At 44.2% G+C, this 17858-nt stretch overlaps 1 protein-coding gene and 1 long non-coding RNA gene across 4 annotated transcripts in view; one reads left to right on the forward strand and one right to left on the reverse strand.

Moving 5' to 3' along the window:
* Nucleotides 1-17858, forward strand: part of LOC112214182 — a 103967-nt gene that overhangs the window by 22489 nt on the left and 63620 nt on the right. The window lies entirely within an intron of this gene.
* LOC112215008 (PRKC apoptosis WT1 regulator protein) overlaps nucleotides 1-17858 on the reverse strand; it is an 84171-nt gene that overhangs the window by 9356 nt on the left and 56957 nt on the right. Inside the window, exons 4-5 of one of the 2 annotated variants that reach the window (XM_042297980.1) lie at nucleotides 7725-7759; nucleotides 1811-1934 (exon numbers count right to left, since the gene is read on the reverse strand). In XM_042297980.1, the coding sequence (XP_042153914.1) occupies nucleotides 1811-1934; nucleotides 7725-7759 (159 nt within the window). Of the gene's footprint in view, nucleotides 1-1810; nucleotides 1938-7724; nucleotides 7760-17858 lie in introns of both variants that reach the window. The other variant, XM_042297979.1, reaches the window with a different exon arrangement.

Raw genomic sequence — 17858 nt, forward strand, 5'->3', positions numbered from 1 at the left:
AACACACCATCCCCACTGTCAAACGTGGTGGTGGCAGCATCATGGTTTGGGCCTGCTTTTCTTCAGCAGGGACAGGGAAGATGGTTAAAATTGATGGGAAGATGGATGGAGCCAAATACAGGACCATTCTGGAAGAAAACCTGATGGAGTCTGCAAAAGACCTGAGACTGGGACGGAGATTTGTCTTCCAACAAGACAATGATCCAAAACATAAAGCAAAATCTACAATGGAATGGTTCAAAAATAAACATATCCAGGTGTTAGAATGGCCAAGTCAAAGTCCAGACCTGAATCCAAAGGAGAATCTGTGGAAAGAACTGAAAACTGCTGTTCACAAATGCTCTCCATCCAACCTCACTGAGCTCAAGCTGTTTTGCAAGGAGGAATGGGAAAAAAATTCAGTCTCTCGATGTGCAAAACTGATATACATACCCCAAGCGACTTACAGCTGTAATCGCAGCAAAAGGTGGCGCTACAAAGTATTAACTTAAGGTGGTTGAATAATTTTGCACGCCCAATTTTTCAGTTTTTGATTTGTTAAAAAAAGTTTGAAATATCCAATAAATGTCGTTCCACTTCATGATTGTGTCCCACTTGTTGATTCTTCACAAAAAAATACAGTTTTATATCTTTATGTTTGAAGCCTGAAATGTGGCAAAAGGTCGCAAAGTTCAAGGGGGCCGAATACTTTCGCAAGGCACTGTATAACAAAGTATTGAGATAAACTTTTGTTATTGACCAAATACTTATTTTCCACCATCATTTGCAAATAAATTCATTAAAAATCCTACAATGTGATTTTCTGGATTTTTTTTTCTTCATTTTGTCTGTCATAGTTGAAGTGTACCTATGATGAAAATTACAGGCCTCTCTCATCTTTTTAAGTGGGAGAACTTGCACAATTGGTGGCTGACTAAATACTTTTTTGCCCCACTGTATATATATTAATCTCACTTCTATCTATGAACTAAAAATACTTTCCTGCAACCTGCCTCACCCAATGTGGTACGGATCTGCTATTTCTATTCCTTATAACTGGAACTTCCATCAGGAGCTAGCCAGCTAACTAGCTAGTAGTCTGTTAGCTATGGCTAGCGGTTTTCAACTTCCCCCCCGGCCCCCGGCATCAGCCAGCCCTAGCTCGGACAACACCTGCCAGTCTTGCACAGCGCGATATCAATCCCAGAGCATATCGGACTGCTTCTCTCTACCATATCACCGGATTCCTGCCGCTCTGGATCATTACACTGGATCATTACTCCTAGCTAGCTGCTAGCTAGTTGCAAACGAGTGGCTACTGTTAGCTAACGCCTCTGTCCCGAAGCAAGCACGAGCTAGCCTCGAGTTAGCCCTAGAATTATTTGGTTTATGGTTCTACAATTACATCCTTTGCCAATTGGCCTGGACCCTTTATTGTCGACACAGAGCCACGCCGATGAAAATTACAGGCCTCATCTTTTTAAGTGGGAGAACTTGCACAATTGGTGGCTGACTAAACACTTTTTTGCCCCACTGTATTTCACTAGTGTAACTCTGTTGTTGTATGTGTCGAACTGCTTTGCTTTTATTCTTAGCCAGGTCGCAGTTGTAAATGAGAACTTGTTCTCAACTATACCTGGTTAAATAAAGATTAAATAAAATAAAAACATTGGATAGTGATGCTGGATAGACCTGTGTTGAAATTCAGTTGTCAACTAGTGAACGATAGGCCTAATGCAGATCCCACTAATCCAATGTGTTCAATGCATGAGGGGGTGTGACCGAGTGCACACTTCTGGGGGAATGGTAGAGCAAGCCTAATTTTGAATACCTTTTCCAGTTCCTCCATCCTCCTCTCCAGTCCTCCGGGTGCGGCGGCGTTGCCGTGGCGGTTGCCGTGGCGGTGTCGACTGTTCCCCCCCGTCGCCTCCTCAGAACCAGGACCTCCAGAGCTGCTGCTGCCACAACACACACATCAATACTTCTGACCAACACCAATGTCCATGCTTTCAAATCAAAAATCAAATCAAATTTTATGTCACATACACATGGTTAGCAGATGTTAATGCGAGTGTAGCGAAATGCTTGTGCTTCTAGTTCCGACAATGCAGTAATAACGAACAAGTAATCTAACTAACAATTCCAAAAAACTACTGTCTTATACACAGTGTAAGGGGATAAAGAATATGTACATAAGGATATATGAATGAGTGATGGTACAGAGCAGCATAGGCAAGATACAGTAGATGATATCGAGTACAGTATATACATATGAGATGAGTATGTAAACCAAGTGGCATAGTTAAAGTGGCTAGTGATACATGTATTACATAAGGATGCAGTCGATGATATAGAGTACAGTATCTACGTATGCATATGAGATGAATAATGTAGGGTAAGTAACATTATAAGAGGTAGCATTGTTTAAAGTGGATAGTGATATATTTACATCATTTCCCATCAATTCCCATTATTAAAGTGGCTGGAGTAGAGTCCGTGTCATTGACAGTGTGTTGGCAGTAGCCACTCAATGTTAGTGGTGGCTGTTTAACAGTCTGATGGCCTTGAGATAGAAGCTGTTTTTCAGTCTCTCTGTCCCAGCTTTGATGCACCTGTACTGACCTCGCCTTCTGGATGACAGCGGGGTGAACAGGCAGTGGCTCGGGTGGTTGATGTCCTTGATGATCTTTATGGCCTTCCTGTAGCATCGGGTGGTGTAGGTGTCCTGGAGGGCAGGTAGTTTGCCCCCGGTGATGCGTTGTGCAGACCTCACTACCCTCTGGAGAGTCTTACGGTTGAGGGCGGTGCAGTTGCCATACCAGGCGGTGATACAGCCCGCCAGGATGCTCTCGATTGTGCATCTGTAGAAGTTTGTGAGTGCTTTTGGTGACAAGCCAAATTTCTTCAGCCTCCTGAGGTTGAAGAGGCGCTGCTGCGCCTTCCTCACGATGCTGTCTGTGTGAGTGGACCAATTCAGTTTGTCTGTGATGTGTATGCCGAGGAACTTAAAACTTGCTACCCTCTCCACTACTGTTCCATCGATGTGGATGGGGGGGTGTTCCCTCTGCTGTTTCCTGAAGTCCACAATCATCTCCTTAGTTTTGTTGACGTTGAGTGTGAGGTTATTTTCCTGACACCACACTCCGAGGGCCCTCACCTCCTCCCTGTAGGCCGTCTCATCGTTGTTGGTAATCAAGCCTACCACTGTTGTGTCGTCCGCAAACTTGATGATTGAGTTGGAGGCGTGCGTGGCCACGCAGTCGTGGGTGAACAGGGAGTACAGGAGAGGGCTCAGAATGCACCCTTGTGGGGCCCCAGTGTTGAGGATCAGCGGGGAGGAGATGTTGTTGCCTACCCTCACCACCTGGGGGCGGCCCGTCAGGAAGTCCAGTACCCAGTTGCACAGGGCGGGGTCGAGACCCAGGGTCTCGAGCTTGATGACGAGCTTGGAGGGTACTATGGTGTTGAATGCCGAGCTGTAGTCGATGAACAGCATTCTCACATAGGTATTCCTCTTGTCCAGATGGGTTAGCGCAGTGTGCAGTGTGGTTGAGATTGCATCGTCTGTGGACCTATTTGGGCGGTAAGCAAATTGGAGTGGGTCTAGGGTGTCAGGTAGGGTGGAGGTGATATGGTCCTTGACTAGTCTCTCAAAGCACTTCATGATGACGGATGTGAGTGCTACGGGGCGGTAGTCGTTTAGCTCAGTTACCTTAGCTTTCTTGGGAACAGGAACAATGGTGGCCCTCTTGAAGCATGTGGGAACAGCAGACTGGTATAGGGATTGATTGAATATGTCCGTAAACACACCGGCCAGCTGGTCTGCGCATGCTCTGAGGGCGCGGCTGGGGATGCCGTCTGGGCCTGCAGCCTTGCGAGGGTTAACACGTTTAAATGTCTTACTCACTTCGGCTGCAGTGAAGGAGAGACCGCATGTTTTCGTTGCAGGCCGTGTCAGTGGCACTGTATTGTCCTCAAAGCGGGCAAAAAAGTTATTTAGTCTGCCTGGGAGCAAGACATCCTGGTCCGTGACTGGGCTGGGTTTCTTCCTGTAGTCCGTGATTGACTGTAGACCCTGCCACATGCCTCGTGTCTGAGCCGTTGAATTGAGATTCTACTTTGTCTCTGTACTGGCGCTTAGCTTGTTTGATAGCCTTGCGGAGGGAATAGCTGCACTGTTTGTATTCAGTCATGTTACCAGACACCTTGCCCTGATTAAAAGCAGTGGTTCGCGCCTTCAGTTTCACACGAATGCTGCCATCAATCCACGGTTTCTGGTTAGGGAATGTTTTAATCGTTGCTATGGGAACGACATCTTCAAAGCACATTCTAATGAACTCGCACACCGAATCAGCGTATTCGTCAATGTTGTTGTCTGACGCAATACGAAACATCTCCCAGTCCACGTGATGGAAGCAGTCTTGGAGTGTGGAGTCAGCTTGGTCGGACCAGCGTTGGACAGACCTCAGCGTGGGAGCCTCTTGTTTTAGTTTCTGTCTGTAGGCAGGGATCAACAAAATGTAGTCGTGGTCAGCTTTTCCGAAAGGGGGGCGGGGCAGGGCCTTATATGCGTCGCGGAAGTTAGAGTAACAAAGATCCAGGGTCTTTCCACCCCTGGTTGCGCAATCGATATGCTGATAAAATTTAGGGAGTCTTGTTTTCAGATTAGCCTTGTTAAAATCCCCAGCTACAATGAATGCAGCCTCCAGATAAATCCTTTCCAGTTTGCAGAGAGTTAAATAAAGTTCGTTCAGAGCCATCGATGTGTCTGCTTGGGGGGGGATATATACGGCTGTGATTATAATCGAAGAGAATTCTCTTGGTAGATAATGCGGTCTACATTTGATTGTGAGGAATTCTAAATCAGGTGAACAGAAGGATTTGAGTTCCTGTATGTTTCTTTCATCACACCATGTCATGTTAGTCATAAGGCATACGCCCCCGCCCCTCTTCTTACCAGAAAGATGTTTGTTTCTGTCGGCGCGATGCGTGGAGAAACCCGCTGGCTGCACCGCTTCGGATAGCGTCTCTCCAGTTAGCCATGTTTCCGTGAAGCAGAGAACGTTACAGTCTCTGATGTCCCTCTGGAATGCTACCCTTGCTCGGATTTCATCAACCTTGTTGTCAAGAGACTGGACATTGGCGAGAAGAATGCTAGGGAGTGGTGCACGATGTGCCCATCTCTGGAGTCTGACCAGAAGGCCGCTTCGTTTCCCTCTTTTTCTGAGTCGTTTTTTTGGGTCGCTGCATGTAATCCACTCCGTTGCACTGGTTGTAAGGCAGAACACAGGATCCGCATCGCGAAAAACATATTCTTGGTCATACTGATGGTGAGTTGACGCTGATCTTATATTCAGTAGTTCTTCTCGGCTGTATGTAATGAAACCTAAGATGACCTGGGGTACTAGTGTAAGAAATAACACGTAAAAAAACAAAAAACTGCATAGTTTCCTAGGAACGCGAAGCGAGGCGGCCATCTGTCGGCGCCGGAAGTAGCGGTCAACACTAACTCATGTCAACAATAGAACTGGGTACGGTACACGTGCACAATGCGCACACGCACGCACACACGTAGTTTGTGAAGTAAATCCAATAAACGACGTGTAAACCTTTTGAAAGTTCCCTGACATTCAAAAGCATCACATAAAAACTGAAAAGCTGTTGCAGCGTATGATTCAGAGCCTGCTGAACACACAATACAGCTCTAATGGTCAGTCTTAAGTGTGAGGAGAACAAGTACTTTTACCTTTGATGCTTTTTTACCTTTTCTTCCATTATGACATAAAATATTCTATTTCAAAGGGCGAAGAATGGATTCTGAATATGAGGCAATTTCAATATGACCATCTTGAACGCTGAGATGTGTAAAGAGCGCCCTGAATAAATCCACTTCATGTCATTAGCAAACAAAGAGTCCCTATTCATCGGCTAGTGAAGAGAGGTGCTACGGGGTCCATGGTCTGCAGCTAGTGAGGAACATAAACCTCTCGCTCTCTCCCCCCCCCACACACACACACACACACACAAATCAGACCCATCTCCCCTTCCATCTCTTTTTTTAGCCAGGAGGCGCCACCACTCATAATAAAAACACACAGATAATAATGCCGTTTTTTGAGGCTATTTGACATTTACTTCCTCAGTAACTCAGAGGCTGAGCCCACAGAGATTATTTTCACTCTTTTTAGAACTAAAGAGTGTTGTGCCCATTGCTTTTGATATAAAGTCCTTGAAATGCTCTCCATGGCACTTGCCTACGCCAATATATACATATATTTTTTTTGCTGAGGGTCTTCGAGGCCACTCTTCCCTTGTAGATGCAAACACACACACACACGTTCTCTCTCTCTACATCCCTCGGTCTCTAGGGCTTGCAGCATCTGCCAGGCACCCAGTCTAAACAGCCATGTCCTCAGTGCTAATCACCCCATCTGGTCCATTAGCGCCCCGCAGAGAGCACACGGGAGACAGGCAGAGGCAATGATCCACTCCTGGAGGTCTCAGCAGGTGGGGGTTGGAGAGGAGAGGCAGAGCCAATAACAGAGTAGTAACCCAATGGCCACACACAACAAGCACTGAGATGCCTGGTGTGGTCTGCTAGCAGAGCCCAGGGGAACAGAGAAGGCTCATCCATCTTAAAGTCATAAACTATCTCCAAAGACTGACAACCAGCAACAGGCTGATCGCTATAATAGCCCAATTCAACCATAATGATAGTGTAGTGAGAGAGGATGGTGTGAATGCATTAGCAGCCTGTTGTATAGTTTTGTTGGCGGGTTCACAGAGATAGGGTTGTCCAATCTCTCAGCCATCTTGTGGCGCCCACCTGGCAGCCACTCCACTCCACAACACTGGACCATCCGACAGTGGAGGCCAGCCAATCACAGGAGGATATCTTTACTGGGCCAGATTGGGAGCGTCAGCCGGTGTGAACTTGGCCGGGATCACACAGAACTGAACAATTTGATGGCGATTGTCCTTATGCAAATAGTGGAAAAGAATGCCCAAATGGTGGTTGGGAATTTAGCAGTGTGGTGTCCAGAAAAACCGAGGTGTCAATGGCCACACCATAAGCAAGAAATATACTGACTTGGTGTGGATTAATTGGCTCTTGTATGCTCCGATAAGTCAATCACAGTAAGTGTGTGGTATAAAGAAGATGTCAGCTGTAATCAGCAACAACTGTTTCCGACCTTGATTGAACTTCAACCCCTTATCGAGACATCGGATCGGCTTGATATGCCCTCATGTCACGTCAACGTTGCATCGTCTGCAAACGATAGTCTGAACAACACGCCTGTTGTTGGCGTACAGTCAACTACTAGAGCAGGTTTTCCCAGACTCGGTCCTGGGGCCCCCCCTAAGTACACAGCTGATTCAAATAATCAAAGCTTACTTGAATTAGGGTGGGCCCCAGGACCGAGGTTGGGAAACCCTGTACGAGAAGACACCCGGCGAGTTAAGCTGTTCTGTCATTTCTGATGCATTGATATCAAAAACTGGAACTAAATGTTTTGGCAGGCACCGTAAACACAGAGGATATTTTCAATTGTGAAACTTTTAAATCTATTTAAGTACATACAAGGTCATCTGCTATGGTAATTAATGACCTAAACTGCTGCCTTCTCTTCCTGGTCTTCCAGGTTCTCTGTTTTTTCACTTAATCACCACCTTCCCTCCCACCATACCAGGAACAATAATACACGCCCTCATTCTCAACAGAAGTAATAGGGAAGGTTTCTCACCTCTGGTGGTGGCCACTCCCAGATCTTGGAGTATCCTAGGAAAACAAAGGAGAGCCATGTCAGAGGAAGGGGATACTCCGACAACAAAGGGCCAGGGTTCTTTTGTACAGTGTATTACATACTGGTGGGCTATGTCAGGGGGAGGGCCATTTCTAATTGCTAAGGAATACATGAACAAAGGCAAGGGAAGTCTATCATACACATCAGAGGCGGATATGTTTGTTAGGATGAATACTATGCCGGAGGAAATTGATGATCTGTAGCTTGAGTTATGAAACTGTTTAGTCAGCATTTTCGTATTCAACACTTGTGTCCAGATTGTGAATTTCACAGAGGAGACTTAAAATAAATCAGCTTGAAAAGCTCACTGCCTGACACAAAGCCCACCTTTCCTCATGAATCTGCCTTGGGTGCAGACAAAAACGTACAAGTACAGACGCACACCTACGCTCACACACATACAGTGCAGGGGCAGGTGGTTGTGTGCAACAGAGACACGACAACAAAATAGCATTGCGTCATCATCAGCAGAGAATCATCAGGAGTAGCTATTCCAGAAAGCCTGTAGGTTGTGTACCTCCTGGTGTGCTTGAGGGTCTCTGCCTCTCCTCCACTCGATCAGAGAGTGTGGTTTAGTTGGTGCCGCTGGTGGACCTTAGTCCCTACTGTAGCCGTCTCCCTGACAGTAGAACCAGAAAGGCCCCTTAATAAACTCTGGAAGAACTTCAAAGGAATCACACTTACTTAGAGGCTTTAGGGCTTCAAATACATAAGATGTAGGTTTCTTGCTATAGAGAAATCAAAATAATTTTGTACGGTACAGAACTTCCACAGAGCACTTCAAATGGTTGTCTAAAGTGTGCAAAGTACTATGTTTTATGAATTGACTACAGTTGTTCCTAGAGGCTCTGGCTTTCGATATCAATCTATTCATGTTCTTGGGCTTTGGGAAGATTATGCTTATATCCTCCTCTATGGTGGAAACACTGCTGACAGCTTTATGAAAGAGGCACTGACACAGGGCTCTACTGTCAACTGTTGTTTTTCACCTGGTGTTAGTATGAGAAACACTAAATAATGCATTGCGTGTACACCAGCCACATACAGGTAACTGCCAAAATAAAGGAAACGTCAACATAAATTGTATTAATAGGGTGTTGGGTCACCGCAAGCCGCCAGAACAGCATCAATTCGCCTTGGGGTAGATTCTACAAAAGTGTCTGGAACGCTATTGGAGGGATGCAACACGATTCTTCCACGGGAAATTCCATCATTTGGTGTTGTTGATGGTGGTGGAAAACATTGTCTCAGGCGCCGCTCCAGAATCTCCCATAAAGTGTTCAATTGGGTTGAGATCTGGTGACAGACACACACACACACCCTTTAAATTCTCTATGCTTCTTTGAGACCCCTCTTTCAAAGTCACAGAGATCTCTTCTTCTAGCCATAGTAGTCAAAATAATGGGCCACTGGGTATTTTTTAGACATAAACCTAAGCATGATGGGATGTGAATTGCTTAATTAACTCAGGAACCACACCTGTGTGGAAGCACCTGCTTTCAATATACAGTACTTTTTATCCCCCATTTACTCGAGTGTTTCGTTTATTTTGGCAGTTGTCTGTATATTTCCATAGTGATAAGATCAAATCAGATCCAAAAGGTTAGTGAACATAGCAAATGTTTTATAAACACATGATCAAGGGAGTAGTAGATTACAGCAGCTCTCGCATGTTGTACAGCAGCTCTCGCATGCAATGCACTGATCAAATAGATATTTGACTAGACAAAACAAGATGTACTTTATCGTCCATTAGCTTGCAGAGAACGGAATGAATGTCTTCATGCTCACAACCCAACATGCATGCATACCTGAAAGTGTCTTCATCTGGGGTGTATAAAACACACAATGGTTACACAACAATACTGGCTTAAATGTGAGCGTCTGTCAGCCCTTTTACGGAGCTGTGTGCTGCTCTGCACGACTCCACGAATACCAAGGGAGTCAAGGACTCTGAGGCTTGCCTGGCTGTTCTGTCGAGAGTTGTGTAAGAGAGAAACATGACACTGCTGCTGCGTGTCACGTTGAAAAAAATGACTTGTTCTCAGATATTCTCCCAGTTTGCGTTCATCACATTAACAGTCCACCGTGCGGCGGTTGCTTCCCCGTGTGCCGTCTTGCATCCCGGGCTGGGAGTTGCTGAGACAAGGTTAATGACATTTAAGTGAGGATACTTCACAGCATTGCATTATGGGGCAGTGGGCTCCATTTATCTTGCTTAACAGCCTCTGCTGCGGCCCTAAGAGACACCATTACAGAGAACAGACAGGCCTCAGAAAAGCAGAGAGCATCGGAAACAACACTATGAAGGAGCTGTATTCATGTACATTCCCAGCTCTTATGTTTACATTGTTTTTGGTTTCAAGTTCTATTGATAACACTCATATAGAAGTCAATACAAACAGAAATCCATGAGCATACAACATATTAATGTATAACGGCAACAAAATAAACAAACGAGTAACATCAACAACAAAAAAATCAATAATATCTTGTGGTCTTAAAGTGACTCATTAATCAATGAGCAGACATGGATTGGTTTTGTCATGTACCTTTCTGTTCTAGACTTTGGTAATAGTCCGTTTGTTTTGGCTGCAGGTGTTCCTGCTTCCGGTCAGGGGGTAGCCAGTCTCTGAATTTAGACTTTAGGAGGCTGACAACTAAGTCAGTGCAGAGTTGTGTCTCATGAAGCCAGGGTAGGGACAGTTGGCCTTCTTTTGATTTCATAGGAATACATATGATGGAAGAAAGATGTACAATGGGATCTTAACAATAGAAAACAATCCAACTGAAAAATACCTCTATATTGCTCAGACAGGAGTGTGTGTGTGTGTGTGTGTGTGTGTGCGCGCGTCTAAGATACACAAATCACACAGGATTTACAGTATGTTACCTGTAAAAACTTTTTGGGGGGCATAAACCATTTATATATACTGTGCATATGCCGGCACCGGTGATTGAGGGAGTAGGGGTATGCAGATGTGGGTGGTCGTCTATTTTAATAAATCGATTGAATATACACCATCACAAAGAAATCTATGATTAATTTGGTTTAGGCAGGTGCTAAGAACCATAAGACTAATAAAATGCATTTTCAAAGGAATGAAATAGCATATTTTTTGTTTAATTATGTTACTGGTCTATGCAGCCTGCAGGATACATGGCTGCGCCATGCAGATTAAATTAATAGTTGGCTATTTTGTTAATTAAAACAGAGAAGACGTACTTACATTCCCCTGCTCTGATCACAGTCAACACATTTTATAGTAATAATATAATGGAATATACTGTAACATAATCAAATATCAATAATATTTTCCTGCAACTTGAGTGACACTGTAACGCATGGAAACGCTGCCACGTTAACAAACAAGTTCTATTTTGAAACAGAGCCTATGCCCTCAATTTCAGAGTTTGTCAGTGATTGTATGTTAGAAACCTTAGAATCTGCTCTTTCCAATAATGTAAAGAAATGTAAAAGCTGACCTGGATGAACCTCCGTAGGATGATTTGAAAAAGTCCCCATTGTATCCACGTTTCATACATTTTCCTACCCTCACTCTGCTTTGTTAGATATCATGCACATTGATATCTTGCTAACACATGTTAGCCAACTGCCTTTTTAATAGTAGGCAGCAGATAGTTATCTACAGTAAATAGGACTAATTGTAGGGTAGGGCAGCTCAGCCGCCGAAGTCGCTTTAACAACCAAATGCAAGAATCTCCTCTGTGTTGTCTTAGGAATTCAACATTCTCAGTTTTATTTCTCCAACCCACCATTGTCTCACCTCTGAGAAGCAGAGTTCACATCATATAGATCTGATATCTGATTGGAGGTTAACTTTACAATAATACTATTGGCCAACAACTCAGATTTAGAATCTAAACAACTCAGATGCTTTAAAAAAAAAAAAAGGAAAAAAAAAGAATAAGATTCATTGTTCTTTCTCTTTTTTCTTCCTGACCTGCTGTAGTGAGATACTCCCTCTTTCTTTCCTTCTTTCTCTACCCCATAGATTTCTGGGGCATGGCCTTTCAGGCTATGATTTCTCTCCTTCCCTCTCTGATCATGCATAGAATAATGATTTGTTAATGTCAGTATTGTCTTGTAACTTCAGCTTTATGCCTTGTATGTGAATCCATTCATTTTCCAAAGCAGTAAAATACACTTGTATTTCAAATTCCATTCTCAGACATTTCTTCATTGCCTATTACTGTAACTCAATTATAGTGTTCTTTCATATTGCTAATTATCTTTATGGAGTCAGATAAACATTTTAATATGCTAAATACTTAGTCTTATTACGAGTTGCCCTTGAGGTATTTATAATATCATCTACACTGTACAAATATCTACACTGTCAAATATTACTTCCCCACTACAGTAGCAAAACATGCTCAACATAAATGTCAACAAGTTATTGTAGCCTATAGCTTTGTGTGACTCCAGGAAAATTTGTGTGACTCCAGTGGCAATGCTCTCCCTCTCATACATGCACATTGTTTAAAAAGGAATTTATGGGTGTTTGCGATCTGAAAGCCTTTGGCGCTTCACAGCCCATTCAAATTTCAGAAATCCCAGAAGGCATGCTTAATAAAAGTTCACATTAAAAGCCGAGTTGTAGTTTAAGTTTGACACGTATGTATATTTACCCATAAATTCTTAGGTAAATATAAGGACCTTTAAAAATGTACCTTGTTAAATGTCAATACAAAAATATGAAATGCAGATTCCTGTGTGCGTTCCCTCAGTCTAAATGCTAAAGCATTTCTGTGACAATAGACAAGTCCAGCATCAAGGACAGAACTACAATAATGTAAATGGAGAGAATAAATGCATTAAAAAGGAATTCAGTGAAGCTTTGTAATTGACAGGTTTGATGTCGGACAAGAATATAATGTTCATGATTTATTGTGTGCCAAAGCCGGTAAGATAAAGGGCAACATTTTAGGCGTTGGTGGGACTATTAAACAGATTACTGAATTAAAGACTACCTCGCCAAAGGAAATCAATGTCCAGGCTTTGTTACAGACAATACCTTTCATGGTAAAGTTAACAGCTTTTCGAGTCAGTCAGTCTGTGTCGGTCTTCCCATCTATCCATGGCCAAATATATAATTCATGACAATGTTCTCCCACTCATAAATCACATGCACATTTTTTTTTTAAAGAAGGAATTTAAGGGTTTGCAATCTGACAGCCTTTGTGTGTGAGACAGCCCATTAAATGTCTGAAATCCCAGAAGGCATCCCTAATAAAAGTTCCACAATAGGCTTATTTTTGCGTTCCAGCATTCTCCATCTATGTCTCCTTGCAAAGCTGCTAAATATCCCTATCTGTTACTCTGGAGGCTCTCGGTCATATTAGGAGTACACGATTGACATTTCAAAAGGTGAGGCCTAAGAATTCAACTGGAAAAATGAAAAGACTACAGCCAATGACCTATTTTAGCTGGCAGCAGTCTTGTAAAGGATAAATATTCATCTGGTTAACCTGATTTACAGACTTGTAATCTTGATCAACAAAGGTGATACCCTCTGAAAATATTGTCTCGGGCTATACAACCAAACTTCTGAACAGCTTAAAGAACATTACATCTAAGCATGGAACCTTATTTTATTTTGAAAACTGTCTAGGCAGGGAGGAGAAAGTGCCTGCCTTAAAGAAAGGATTCTCACACTTTGCTGGACTGACAGGTGCAAATAACAAATGGAAATGAGGGTTGTTAAGGTGTTGGATACCACAATGGGGTATGGGTCTTATTCATGTCGTTATGCTCTAGAACGGTTTGCTTTAAAATCATTTGCACATACAGTACCACAATCAACACTAATTGTTTTGCAAAACCAAAAAATGTAGCTACATGTGTATACAGTGGGGAGAACAAGTATTTGATAACCTGCAAAATTGGCAGCGTTTCCTACTTACAAAGCATGTAGAGGTCTGTAATTTTTATCATAGGTACACTTCAACTGTGAGAGACGGAACCTAAAACAAAAATCCAAAAATCACATTGGATGATTTTAAAATAATTACTGGGCCAATTGCGTGTCACTTCAGGGGTCTCCCAGTCACGGCCGGCTGCGACACAGCCCGGGATTGAACCCTGATCTGTAGTGGCGCCTCAAGCACTGCAGTGCCTTAGACAACTGCGCCACTCGGGAGACCCCCAAAAATATTTTAAGTCTTGAGACAATTGAGACGGATTGTGTATGTGTGCCATTCAGAGGGTGAATGGGTAAGACAAAAGATTTAAGTGCCTTTGAACGGGGTATGGTACTATAGTAGGTGCCAGGCACACCGGTTTATGTCAAGAACTGCAACACTGCAGGGTTTTTCACGCTCAACAGTATCCCATGTGTAGCAAGAATGATCCACCACAACAAGGACATCCAGCCAACTAGACAACTGTGGGAAGCATTGGAGCCAACTTGGGCCAGCATCCCTGTGGAATGCTTTCAACATCTTGTAGAGTATATTCTCAATCCAAGATGGCGGCGCAGTAGGACGTGTATATCTGTCTTATCCCGTGTCTTATCCCTTGTAAATAGATATATATATACGAAAAAAAGACTATCTTAATCTAACTTCTCTCTACGAACTAAATATACTTTCCTGCAACCTGCCTCACCCAATGTGGTACGGATCTGCTATTTTTATTCCTTATAACTGGAACTTCCATCAGGAGCTAGCCAGCTAACTAGCTAGTAGTCTGTTAGCTATGGCTAGCGGTCTTCAACTTCCCCCCGGCCTCCGGCTTCAGCCAGCCCTAGCTCGGACAACACCTGCCAGTCTTGCACAGCGCGATATCAATCCCAGAGCATATCGGACTGCTTCTCTCTACCATATCACCGGATTCCTGCCGCTCTGGATCATTACACTGGATCATTACTCCTAGCTAGCTGCTAGCTAGTTGCAAACGAGTGGCTACTGTTAGCTAACGCCTCTGTCCCGAAGCTAGCACGAGCTAGCCTCGAGTTAGGCCCATATACCAACTAATTCTAGGGCTACAATTACCTCCTTTGCCAATTGGCCTGGACCCTTTATTGTCGACACAGAGCCCTGCTGATCCATCACGCCTGGACTGCCGACATGATCACCCGATGTGGACTCAACAGGCTATTCTGTTACGATATCGCCGCAACTACAGAACCATCTACTAGCCCCGGCCCGTTAGCTTTTTCTGAATGCTGTGTCACCTGCTCGCCCAGAGTTGTAGTGAATACCGTACAGCACCCTGACTCACCTATTGCTACTCTTTTGACCCTATGATCACTCAGCTACACAGCTGATGCCCCCTGGATAGTTTCAATAACACGGTACCTCATTTTGTTAACCTGTCGGCCCCAGCCTCGAACTCAGGCACTGTATGTATCAAACTGACCCGCTCTGCCCTTTCTTCGCCATTTACCCATTGTTGTCTTAGCTCTCCCGATCTACACCTGTGATTGCTTTATGCCTCTCTCAAATATCAAAATTCCTTGTCTACTGCTGTCTTGGCTAGTTTTTATTGCTTTATTTCACTGTAGAGACCTCAGTCCTGCTCAAAATGCCTTCGATAGCTTTTTCGTCCCGCCCCACACACATGCAGAGACCTCACTTATGTTAATTGATGCCTCCAGAGACGAAACCTCGCTCATCATCACGCAACACATTACCTCGACTGTACTCACATCCTACCATACCCTTGTCTGTACATTATGCCTTGAATCTATTCTACAACACCCAGAAATCTGCTTCTTTTATTTTTTGTCCCCAAAGCACTAGACAACCAGTTCTTATAGCCTTTTAGCCTGGGTTAACCTCTACATCACCACAGGAACAGAGGAGGAGAAGGATAAGGGTATAAGAGTAGGATAATGTAGAGGTTAACCCAGGCCCTGTAGCCCCCAATTCCACTCCAACTCTCCTTCCATGGCCTCCAACTGCGCTTAAATGCATGTAAAACTAAATGCATGCTCTTCAACCGATCGGTGCCCGCACCCACCTGCCTAGCATCACTACTCTGGACGGTTCTGACTTAGAATATGTGGACAACTACAAATACCTAGGTGTCTGGTTAGACTGTAAACTCTCCTTCCAGACTCACATTAAGCATCTCCAATACAAAATTTAATCTAGAATTGGCTTCCTATTTTGCAATAAAGCATCCTTCACTCATGCTGACAAACATACCACCATAAAACTGACTATCCTACCGACCCTTGACTTTGGTGATGTCATTTACAAAATAGCCTCCAACACTCTACTCAGAAAATTGGATCCATCACAGTATCATCTGTTTCGTCACCAAAGCCCCATATACTACCCACCACTGCGACCTGTATGCTCTCGTTGGCTGGCCCTCGCTTAATATTTGTCGCCAAACCCACTGGCTCCAGGTCATCTATAAGTCTAGCTAGATAAAGCCCCGCCTTGTCTCAGGTCACTGGTCACCATAGCAGCACCCACCCGTAGCATGCGCTCCAGCAGGTATATTACACTGGTCAACCCCAAAGCCAACTCCTCCTTTGGCGACCTTTCCTTCCAGTTCTCTGCTGCCAATGACTGGAACGAATTGTTTGTGTAGCACTGCTTTGCTTTATCTTGGCCAGGTCGCAGTTGTAAATGAGAACTTGTTCTCAACTGGCCTACCGGTTTAAATGAAGGTGAAATAAATAAAAAATAAAAAATACACCCTGACGAATTGAGGCAGTGTTGGGGGGGAGTTAGCGTTCTTAATGTTTCATATAATCAGTGTTCACAACGCACACCGTTTCAGAACTCAGAACCCAAACCACTCCCCCCTTTGGACCAGGCGCCACATAAGAAGCAGATAAGCTGGTGGAATGTTACCTATGGTTTTGTTTATCTGACAAGGCTCCAGGTTTAGGGAAAGTGTTTTCCTTGTACGGCTCACATACCACAGAGGGGTAAGGCCTGATAACCAGGAACACATGGGGTCCCCAGAGAGAGGCCCTCTGTGACACAGACATCACTGATTACACTACCTCACAGAGGAACGCAACCACAGGCAAGGAGAGAAAGACACCAATGTGTGTGTGTGAGTATTTGTGTATGTGCGTGCATACAGGTGTGTGTGTGTGATTCCATGTGTATCACAAGGTGATACTGTGTGGGGGAGGACGGGTTGGCAGCAGGCGATGGGGATACGAAATAGATGAGTAGGAACAGAGAAAGGATGACAGTGGAGGAGATAGTGCTGCAGCCATTACAGGACTCTCTCTGTTCTCCCTCTCACTGAGACGGGCTGGTCAGTAGGGCCGGGAGGATACCAGTATCACGATACTCGTTAGTATCGGGGGAAGGAAACAAAACACGAAGTGGGTTTAACATCTTTAGGAAAACAGCCCTGATGTTGGAAAACAAAAATCATTATGCTTTCATCCGGAGTCACATTTATTTATTTTCCAAGCTGTAGCACACAATATTTTACATACAGCGGGTTTTTAAAGGACCAAAGAGTTGTCTGCTTCGTGTTTTCATTTTTTCCATGGAAAACATATTGCAATACTGGTATTGTCACAGCAAAACGGGTCAGTGCTACACTGCTATTACCTAGTCTCATCTCCATGAACGGGTCATTTTAGGGCAGGAACACACAGCGCTCCACAGAGGAAGAAGGGGAGGACAGTGCTACACTGCTATTACCTAGTCTCATCTCCATGAACAGGTCATTTAGAACACACAGCGCTCCACAGAGGAAGAAGGGGAGGACAGTGCTACACTGCTATTACCTAGTCTCATCTCCATGATCGGGTCATTATAGGGCAGGAACACACAGCGCTCCACAGAGGCAGGGGAGGACAGTGCTACACTGCTATTACCTAGTCTCATCTCCATGATCGGGTCATTATAGGGCAGGAACACACAGCGCTCCACAGAGGAAGGGGAGGACAGTGCTACACTGCTATTACCTAGTCTCATCTCCATGATCGGGTCATTATAGGGCAGGAACACACAGCGCTCCACAGAGGAAGAAGGGGAGGACAGTGCTACACTGCTATTACCTAGTCTCATCTCCATGAACGGGTCATTATAGGGCAGGAACACACAGCGCTCCACAGAGGAAGA

Source organism: Oncorhynchus tshawytscha, linkage group LG15 (genome assembly GCF_018296145.1).
Source record: "Oncorhynchus tshawytscha isolate Ot180627B linkage group LG15, Otsh_v2.0, whole genome shotgun sequence".
Lineage (NCBI taxonomy): Eukaryota > Metazoa > Chordata > Actinopteri > Salmoniformes > Salmonidae > Oncorhynchus > Oncorhynchus tshawytscha.